This window comes from Pogoniulus pusillus, chromosome 9, assembly GCF_015220805.1.
Source record: "Pogoniulus pusillus isolate bPogPus1 chromosome 9, bPogPus1.pri, whole genome shotgun sequence".
NCBI classification, from domain to species: Eukaryota; Metazoa; Chordata; class Aves; order Piciformes; family Lybiidae; genus Pogoniulus; species Pogoniulus pusillus.
Genome location: NC_087272.1, coordinates 8,614,855 through 8,625,184, shown reverse-complemented (window position 1 = coordinate 8,625,184; position 10,330 = coordinate 8,614,855). Strand labels below are relative to the sequence as shown.

At 49.0% G+C, this 10,330-nt stretch overlaps 1 protein-coding gene across 9 annotated transcripts in view; it reads left to right on the top strand.

The window, feature by feature from the left end:
• Positions 1-1,007: 1,007 nt before the first annotated feature.
• LEF1 (lymphoid enhancer binding factor 1) overlaps positions 1,008-10,330 on the top strand; it is a 74,574-nt gene continuing 65,251 nt past the window's right edge. For 7 of the 9 annotated variants that reach the window (XM_064148470.1, XM_064148462.1, XM_064148471.1 and 4 more), the window contains exons 1-4: positions 1,008-1,051; positions 1,429-1,660; positions 2,536-2,599; positions 4,113-4,246. In XM_064148470.1, the coding sequence (XP_064004540.1) occupies positions 1,451-1,660; positions 2,536-2,599; positions 4,113-4,246 (408 nt within the window). In that variant the 5' untranslated portion in view covers positions 1,008-1,051; positions 1,429-1,450. Of the gene's footprint in view, positions 1,052-1,261; positions 1,661-2,535; positions 2,600-4,112; positions 4,247-10,330 lie in introns of those variants that run through there. The other 2 variants (XM_064148464.1, XM_064148463.1) reach the window with 2 other exon arrangements.

The window sequence follows — 10,330 nt, the reverse complement described above, 5'->3', positions numbered from 1 at the left end:
CAGACTACTGTTCTTGCTCCTTTCGCCGGCTTGAAACTGTGGGCAGTTCACTCACCCCTGTCGGTTTCTTCCCTTCGCATTTAATGACAATGTGCTAATTCTGTCCTTCGTCCAAATCCTCACGCGCCCCCCCCCGCTGCCCCTACTCTAACCATCTGGCCGCAGCACACCTTCCTGCCCCCCAAAGGGGTGACTATCAACAAAGCAGCCCTAAAACAGCAGGTCTATCTGTCCCAGACGCGGCTAATGCCGGTACGCTGCTCCTGGCTGGGGAGCAGCAGTGCCCCGGCGCAGACCCCCCGGTGCGGCACAGACAGACACACAAGCAGCGGCAGCTCGCTTCAGCCAAAGCAAAGTTTGCCCTGGGGCAGCCCCGTACCCGCTCCTCCCTCCCCTTTCTATAGCTGCCCCTAGCTCCCTCTCCGCCCCCGCCTCCTCTGCCTCGGCCCCAGTGTCAGTCACAGCGGCGGCTCCTTTCATCTCCAACGCCCCCACCCCGCCCTGCCGACGAAAGGAGGGAGGATGGAGAGCGGATGGGGGTGATGCTGAAGTTGCACCGCAGCCCCCCACGGGGCTCCGCGCCTGCTGGCTACGACAGAGCGGCCCCGCACGGGGTACTGAGAATGGGGGCGACCGGGGGCAAAGAGACGCCACTGCCGCAACTTTTTTTCTCTGCCCGCGGGCGCAAAGGGAACTAGGGGGGAGGCTCCTCTCCCGCTTCATCCCTCCCGCCCTACCCTCCCGGGGTTGTTTCTTTCTCGGCCCCCTACTCCCTGTCCCTCCCCCGCGGTGCCGCCAAGCCGAGCCTAGCCGTGCCCGGAGCAGCGGGCGAAGCGGCGGACAAAGGCTCGGTGGGTGCGGGCCGCGGGCAGTGCCGCCCTCGCCCCCCGCCACCCTCGTCCCCCGGGGCATCTCCTCCCTGTATCCGCCTCCCACCGCCTCCCCCCCGCCCCAAGCCATTTTAACTCGGGCGCGCCCGGGTGGCGGCAACTTCACTCGGAGGCGAAACTGGGGCGGGCTCCGCTCCCCTCCGCGTCCCCTCACCCCCAGGGTGAGCCCGGGCCCCGGGGGGTGGATAGGGAGGGACTGGCCTCCTGAGGGGAGGGGCCCGAGCGCAGTCCCCGGAGGCAGGCGGGACACGAGCGAGGCTGTTGCCACTCTTTGGGAACGTAGGGCTCGGCGGGGCCAGGTTGGGCTCCCTGCGGAGCCAGAGTCGTGCGGGAGTGGGGGTACCTCGGCCTCGAGGGGGCGGGCGGGGGCCTCCAGCTGCCGAGAGGAACCCCGAGGACTTCACGGGATTTTTCCTTCTTCTCTCCTATTTCTCCTCCTCTCTCCTCCTCCTCCTCCTTTCCTCCTCCTCCACCTCCTCCTCCTCCTCCCCCCGCTGCTCCTCCCGCTCCCCTTCCCGCGGCGGGCCGGCGGCCGCAGCAGACGCAACGCTGCCGTGAGGATGCCGCAGCTGCCGGGGGCCGGGGGCGGTGGAGGGGACCCGGAGCTCTGTGCAACCGACGAGATGATCCCCTTCAAGGACGAGGGGGACCCCCAGAAGGAGAAGATCTTCGCCGAGATCAGCCACCCCGAGGAGGAGGGCGACCTGGCCGACATCAAGTCGTCCCTCGTCAACGAGTCCGAGATCGCCCCCGGCGCCAACGGGCACGAGGTGCGCGGCCGCGGGGACTCCGCGGGGCAGCGCGGAACGGCCGCGGGGTGCGGGCTACCGACGGGCTTCGGGCACTGCCGCCGGCAGGGATGGAGGGAGGGAGCGAACTTCGGCCGGGCACCGGGGAAATCCCTGGCTTACGAATTTCCCCTTAAAAAATGTATCATCCTGACCCAACTCCCGTTTCCAGATGGGCGGCGAGCGGCGGGTCCCGTGCTCCTCGATGGGATGGGGATGGGGGTGGGGAGGCGACCCCCTCTGCGCTTCGGTCTAGGACGAAAAAGTTCCTGGCGTCCCCGGACCGTGCAATGATATTAGATCTAAAGCAGCCGTGAAATTTCCTCCGTAAGATCAGCAGGCTCGGGGCATTAGCCCTCGACTCTTTAAGGGATTTGCATAAAACTGTTTGGGAAGAAATTCCCGACAGTACAACAACTTAGGGGCAAATAGGTTACATGCCTTTTTTTTTCTTTCTCCTGTCGGTTGTTTTTGCCCTTATTCCTAAAGATCTGCTAATGAGAGCAACCTGATTTTCATTATTCTCTTCGGTATCTTTTTATACAAAAAGTGCTTTGGCTGCCGAAGCTCCAGAAATAAGCCCCCATTTTGTTAATTTTAAGTCTGTTCTGTTCGAAATACTTTGCAAAACCGGTAATTTTAACGTCGTTATAAAACGGTCGTTTACACAAACGCTTCTGGTATAGCTGCCTTCCAAGACTTAAGATGGAATAGAAAGATGCTTACCTCTCGCCCTAACTTTTTGTTGTTGTTGTTGTTCCTACGAGAAGCTGTAGCGCTGTGATCGATAAATGAGCATCCTTACAATGACTTCTCTTCTCTCTCTTCTTCCCTGATCGTGGATTCCCTTCGGTCAGGTTTCCAGACAGACTCAAGCACAGGATTCCTACCATGATAAAGGCAGAGAACACCCCGAGGAAGGTGAGAAGCACCACAGTCCTGTCGTGTGCTGTTGTCCCACTGTGAGAGTCCACATGGTCCTCGGTCCTCAAACTGGAGTTCAGTCTCTTTTGGGAAACATAAATTTAGTACTTTTTGTGGAAGAGGGGTCCCAGGGTGTTTTCAAAGCATATTTTAAAATGAGATGAAAGTGCAGCACATTTATCTTGAGTGACCAAATGGTATTTCAGTTGTTTAGAAACAGATAAGTAGGCCAAACAGATCTACATTGAAGAAATAACTATTTTAGGATATCAGCTTAAGTACATCTATCTCTTTGCTGATACAGTGCAGCCAAATTGTGTGTGTTCAGAAACTCTGTGCTTTTCTACCCACAGCCAAAGTCTGTGGTTTAAATCTCCTCTTCCAAATCTAAGCATTGACAGACCTCTTGCTTTTCTTTTTTTTTTCTTGTTTTTAATATACCAATTAGTTAATTTTTTATTGAGGATAACAGAGGAAATAACAGAGTTCTTTGAATATCTCTTAGGAAGCTAGACACATGTACAAAGAGCATGTGCTGTGAAAGATGGGAGATTGTGTTTAAAATTAAATGCTTATCAGCATGAACTAAAGCAGATCATAAATTCCATGTAAAGACAGCACAATTCAGCCCTGGAGCTTTCCAGGACTCTATGGCCATCTTTCTCCAAACTGGGCATTAAATGGCTTAAAAGCAATAATGTCCACATTCCTTGCATTTTGACATTCTGACAGAGGAAGCCAGCTCTATACAGTTTTCAGCCTTACAGCCTCCTAAAACCTTGCCTTCGAGTAGTAACATTGTCAGTGGTCACATAGGTGGGAGACCTCTTCACCAGTCTTTGCAGGACCTACACTGAGGCTTTTGATTTTCCTACAAAATAGCCTCCCTCACTTGGCTTCCCTTTTTGGCTGCTCTGCCATGTGTACTCAGCAGCCTCCCTCTACAAATCATTATGGTCTCCTTCCAAGCCAGTTCCTGTCCTCCCTGATCTCTCCCAGTGAGTGTGGCTGGAATGAATTGTTCACTGCAACGCAGTGGTTCAACGAGAGAAGGAAATTCCAGTATCTAGTTATCATTGCACTATTCCTCCCTTTCCTAACAATGATGTTGGAAAGCCATGCTGGCAATACTTTTGAATCCAGAAATCCTTAGAGGTGTGTGTAAAATGGGGGAAAACTGCTACTTGAGAAATGTGACGTCATTGCTGATGTTTCTGCCTTGCTCTGAACAGAGACTAGCAAAATAAATTGTTTATTCTGAGACTGCTCCATATTTTAAGGATAAGCTCCTCACTGAGAGTACTTACTCTTTTAAGAATTAACTGGTTTTGAAAAAAAAAATGTTATTACAAATTGCTGTGGACCACTTTCTGTCAAAGGTAATTTCCATGAGCAAGGAAATGTTTGCGTGCAGAACATTTTGATGAATGCACAGTACCTGTTTAAGTGCTCTAACTAACAAGAAATACGTGTGTGGGGAATAATGTAATCATTGTTTCCTCTTCCATAGGAAAGCATCCAGACAGTGGCTTATACAGCAAGGGACCATCATACTCTGGCTATTCTGGGTATATCATGATGCCAAATATGAATAACGACCCCTACATGCCTAACGGATCTCTGTCGCCACCCATCCCCCGAACAGTGAGTTACCTCTTCCAAAGGCGGGCTTTGGCCAGCTGGGTTTCCTCCTGTTCAGTCTGCAGCGCATGTTCACACGGAGGTTTTTCTTAGGTAGCTTGAGTTACCATGAGGGTTGAGTTTCTGCTGTTCAGAGCCTCCATCCGGTGGAGTTTGAGAGCTCTTAGAGGTGTTGGTCTCGATCTAGGTGGAAAAGCTGAGATGAATGTCTGCGGTGGCTGATGTCCTTTGAACAGGACTGGGGGCTTTGCAAGGGTTACAACTGTATAAGATAATGTATGGCAGAATGGTGTAAATGCCCTCTTTGTAGGGGGACAGATGTGAGTTTTCTGACTTCAACTCTTTGTTGAGGAAAATCAAGGGCTGGAAACAGAACTGCCAAAATTGCTTGTCCACATGATGAAAAGATTGGATTATTTATTTATTTTCATTCAGATAGGGCATTGCTCTTTTGCTGGCTGATTCTTGTTTCCATCATCAGTTGCTCAGCATAAAGACTTTATGTGTCTGGCAATGTTTGCCTTGAAACATAGTCTGTCTTCAGCCACAAATTGTGAAATCATTGTTTAGGAATTCGTATCAACTGTGATGCAGTAGTTACAGCTTTCCTTTATGTTGTGGTGGGCACTGATTCTTCCAGGTTGGTCCCCTCTGTTTCCATTAGTATGGATGCCCTTTTGGTGGATTTTAACGTACGTTTAATTTTGGATTTCAATTCCCATTTATCTTGCCCCACATACAGAGCGATGGGGAGACAATGTTACAACTAACTGTGGAAATTATATTGGTGGAATGGGAGCAAGGAAACAAATAAGCTCGTAGGCATGCTGCCGAAAAAATGCCACTGCAGTGGTGTGTGCTCTGCTAGGAGAAGTAAGATGCTGTTAATTCCTAGAGATAAAGCAGTTTGCCATCTTACTGGCTCTTAGATTTTTACTTGGTGGTCTTAGTCAACAACTGGCATTATTTTGCTTTCTGATATTTTTTGGGTTTTCTTCAGGGTTGTGGCTTCTGACTCCTAAGCTAAAAGAGGGGGCCTGGTAAATCGACAGCAGCGAAGCGTGTGAAATTAGTGGATGCCTGGGTTTGGAATGACAGGGTGATCTGGCGCTGGCAAACACAGGGATTTGCCCCTTTTATATGTCACAGTCTTTGAAAGATGTAAAAACTTGTGCAATATATTGCTTTCTGTAGCGCTGAGGTTATTTATTTTTCTGTGTAAATTAGAGTTCAGAGGCCTGCATCTGTTCAGAAGGAAGCATAATGGCCATAATTTGTTGATACTTTTTTGTTTTAAATGCTGCTCTACAGAACACTTCAATTCTGATATGTTGTGGGGAAAAGGATATAGCCTCTTGAGAGGGCACTGAAACTCAAACTTGCCCCTTTGAGGACCAGGAAACTTCAGACCATTTTTTTACCTCGTTTTTTTCTTGCATTACCTTCCTGAGAAAGTCCCTAATGCTGGTGCAAAGCTTTGAACCACAAAATCCAGTCCGATTATTCACTGAGGATTTTCTTTGCGTATTCGTGCCAGGGGGCTGCCGCTCTTCACTCATCTGGCGTCAGTGCCCCCAGAATGGCGCCTGACCTTCAACCCGGAGGTTGTCTGCCTGCTCAGGTGCTTGTGGAAGCCTACCTGGGCAGGTTGGAAGGGAGAAGGGGATGAAAACGCATCTGCTCTCTCATTGCCAAGCTGCCTGCCCGGCGTCTGAGGCGCTGATTGTTCCGTGTTGCTCTTGCATGTTAGAGCAGCACCACTCTTTGGGTAGAACACTGCGGGTGCAGGGCTGCAATGTTGACATAAGCCTGGAGTTCTTTCAGTTTAACCACCAGGCTACACGCTTGAGTTATTAAATACTTTTTTTTTTGTTTAATTGAACTATAATCTTTGCTAGTCGCCTAGCTGACAGCTGGGTTTTAATGGGCGTGAGATCAAAACGCCGCATCCAGGAGATGACACACTGCCTTGCTTCATGGCTAACCACAGCTCCAGCGCTGCTGCCTCTTCACCTTTGAGGGGGTCCCGAACGCCTCCCCGCAGGTTCGCTCCCGCTCCCCTTTCCGGGGGGACTTGCTGTGGCTAGGGGCAAGGAACAACCGAGATCAGCAAGCTCTGGAAGTGGTGGTCTCCCGCGGGGTGTCAGTCCCCGGCCATTTGTGCGGTGTGTACCTGCGCCCTGTCATTTGCATGACAAAGCCACTTCTTGTTGATGCATCTGTTGCCTGGAGGTGTTAGGCAGGATTAAAAAGCTACCCTGGGGCGCTGAATCTCTCTTTCCACCTTGGAAGGAGGAGGCTGCCTGCAAAACTGCCCAAGGGATGCACCCTTGGGGAAACGTGGCCAGAGCCGGGGCAGGGACTAGCTGTAACGGAGATGGCCTCGGCTCACTATTGCGGAGCAGGGAGAGCAAAGCTTCCTTGGAACGGGAAAAAAAAAGTTACTTTTACCAGTATGTGTACAAAAAAACCCAAAAGCAGAGCCCACAAACTTTATTAAAACCAAGAAAGAAAGAAAAAGCCAAACTCTTGGATGTTTTTGCTTTGTGAAATTAACAGTACAGACCTACAGTCAGACAGCATGTTTAGTATGATTTTAAAGAGGGAAACTGAAGTGAAATTTCAGTGCAGCTTTGGAAGTGGAGAGGAGGGTATATGAGGATTTGAAATCTTCCAAAATATGCTTTTGATCAACACTCATCTTCTCTTTTTTTAATTCATGTCTCAATAGTTTTGTTTTGCTGGCAACTGATTTGCCTTCTACAAGTTGTGTTTGTAGGAGCAGGGGGGTGTGAATGACAAGTTCAGGTACAAGCTTCACGCTGCGGTAAGGGTTCTTATCAGGTAGGTGGGTGAGTGAAAAAGCAGAGCAGTGGGTTTAGGTGGCTGTAGAAAGTGGCACGTGGTGGTATTAAAACCACAGTAACACCTGGTGAATGTGCATCCTGTGTGCTTGAGATATCTTTTGGTGGTTTCTCAGCATCGTGGGGGTACTGAGGATGGGAGATGGAGACAGCTGTTTGTTTTGTAACATGTGTGGGGGTTTTCTTACTTGTTCATTACCAAGACTAGTTTTGGGAAGCAAAACTTTTCTTATCTGTGTGATGGGAATGTAGGGACAAAGGAGATGGCTGAAGAAGAATAATTTCTCTGTCTGAAATGAATCCAGAAAATAATTTTGCCTTTGTTCTCCTGCTCTCTCAATGGACTAAACTTTCTGTGGGAAGGTTGAGGATTTCTGCAAGCTTCCTTTTTGTTTGTTCTTATCTCTTCTTGGGGTCTGGGTTTATTTCTTCGTGGCTAAACTGTCTCTTTGTGGCAGCTGGAGGTGTTAAACAGTTTGGAGAATACAGTCTGTGGCGACTTGCAAAACACAGCATATCCATTTGAAAACAATGAGGAATTCCGCTAAGAGAATTTGAACACAAGAAGCGTTTATACACAGCCCTTCGCTACCTTACTGAAGTTTAGGATATTCTTTGTGTTCTTCTGCGCGGCAAGGAGCATGGGGATAGTTCTTGCCTTGAAGAGCTAACATCCCAGTAGAAATTATGCAGATAATATGGACAGGAAGAAGCATGAGGGTAGAAATAGCAAGAATGAGTGCTCACAGCAGCCTCAGCAAAAGGGTTTTATTTCCCTAGCTGCATCTTGATGTCCCTCTGAAAGCAGGCTGGTTCACTTGTTTGTGGAGAATTTTTGGGACCCCAAGGGAAGTGTGCAGGAGCTGCAGAAGGACACAAACCTGATTTCTAATACTGTTTTTTCCTGAGACTTTGATTCTGGCAGTTGCAGACACTTTACTGGGAGCCATGGTCACCTGAAATCTCCCTGGCCCAGTACGAAACATGCTTGTTAGCAAGCACAGCACCTGCTCCCACATCACCCATCAGAAACGTTTGCAGTAATCCCTAAGGTGGCATCAGAGCAAGATTCTGTGAGGGCTATAGGCAGCTGTGGTCCTGCGGCATGTCCCTTTCTTCCCCAGAACCACGGTTGAGGAAATGAGCTGCAGGGGCAGCCAAGGGGCTTGAGGAACCACAGGTGTTCACCCAGCACTGAAGCTCTGCTACCTTACCCTGCATGGCTCCTATCCTCTCAATGCAATTCAGTGATGCTGGTTAGCTCCTTAAATATCTTTAAATTTGGGTGCAAAGGAGCACAGAGCTTCCCGACCTGCTGGGGTTTACTTGGGTTTGCATGGGAGGAATTTTAGCACTATTTGCTGAGGGGCTGGGTGAGCCGTGTTAAATGCCAGCACCTGGGTAGAAGGGGAGCTCGGTGCTAATAGAGGGACCTCGCTGCTGCAAATGCGTCTGTCAGCTGCTCTGGCTCAAGCCTCACAGCTGATCAGTCTAAGATACAAGCCAGGTCTCTGTGAAGCACAAATGCAAGCCACAGATGGTTGTGGACCAAGTTTTGGTGGTGCTTTCTCTTTGCCTCTCAGTGAAATGAATTCTGTCTTTGGAAAGGGAGGCAGAAGTTACTGTGGTGCCTCTAGGTTGGCCTTTGAAGCTTGATCTGGTTGTTTGTGATAAGATGGCATGATCCAGAAAGAGTCTTGAACATGTGTCCATCGTTAGCATAGACTTTGGGCACATACTGGTAAAGAAAACAGCCTTCTGCTGCTTTTGCTACCTATGGGGTGATGCAGTTAGCAGATCTGCCTAATTGTGAATGGGCAAAGGCAAAAAAAATATATTCTCCTGACTTCTCTGGAGGCAGCAATTGTGTGTGTGTTTGGCTTCAATGGAGAAGTGATCAAAAATCCTCACCCATTACCAATCATCAGAGTTGAAGCTTTTGTCTGTCAGCACATGTGTATGCTTATGTCCTAAATCACCTTTTTTCTATGTGTGTAGGAGCTAATTCAATATCAGCTGTAAATGGTGAAGTTTCTGCTTACATTTTAAGGTGGTTTAGAAGGCAGAATGTCATTCCTGTTGCTTTGGTGCTGTGCCACCTTTCCTCCAACTTAATTCCAGCCCAGAAAAAAAACGTTAATAATAATATCTTGTTATGGGATACACAAGTGCCAGGGAGGATATGGCTCAAGAAGAAAGCCTGAAGCTCCACAGGTTCAGGCATCAAAAGAGGAAAAGATGTTTTTCCAGATACTTGCAGCACTGCATGGCTGCAGGCACCGAAAAGCCTGGGTACCACAAGCCTGGCTCCTCCCAAGCGCTTCACTTCTGTTTATAGTTAAGGAAAACTCCCGATATGGGAAGGAAATAACCCACACAAAAGCATTTTACTGCTGCTGTAATATTCTAAGTCTGATCAGGGGCATGTGCTTTTTTTTTGCTAGTGGTAAAACACTGTCTCTCTCAGAAGCAAACAACATGCAGGAGTCTGAACACTGAACGTTTGAGATCTGTGCATCATGTGGTCTGATGTGATCTCCCACGTTGCTCTTGCATGGTGGGACACAGATCCCACATGTGGCTGGTCCAAGGGGAGTGTTGCTGTGAGGCAGGTGGTATATGGGTTCTTGACCTGAAAGGAAGGCACGTTGTTCTTGGTGTGTGCCCTCCCTGCTGCTGGGGAGCCATGTGTTGTGATGCTCCAGTTGTGTGTGAACGACTCCCATTTACCTCAAACTACCCCCATCCTGGCTAGCTGGGTTTATCTCTAGAGAGGTTTTGTCCCTAAGGCATGTTTGGTGTGAAGACCATTGTTATCTGGCCGTTGGGTCCATTGTTATCTGGTCCCTTATTGCAGGACGCTGAGGGGAAGGTGTCACAGCTGCTTGGTTGCTGCTCTTGCCTGGGCTGGTGGGGATTAGTGTCTCTGTCACTCTGGCCCTTCATAAGCATTAGCCTCACTTAAGAAAACTGCATTCTGAATAACTTAATCTAGCAGCCCAATTGCTTCTATTTTGAGACTTGGATCTTGTGGATATGTTTATTTAGTTTGGGTTTCCCACTTCAAAGGAATCTGTCCTCTCAGCAAGAAAGTGATTGAGCACTTAAATAAAAATATATTCATTGAATCTTTGGGATTGAGCTAAAAGTGCAGTAGGGAGTTAACCTGTGCACCAACTGTGCTAATCAGCCAGGGATTGCCTGTTCTCCTGAAGGGGAAGAA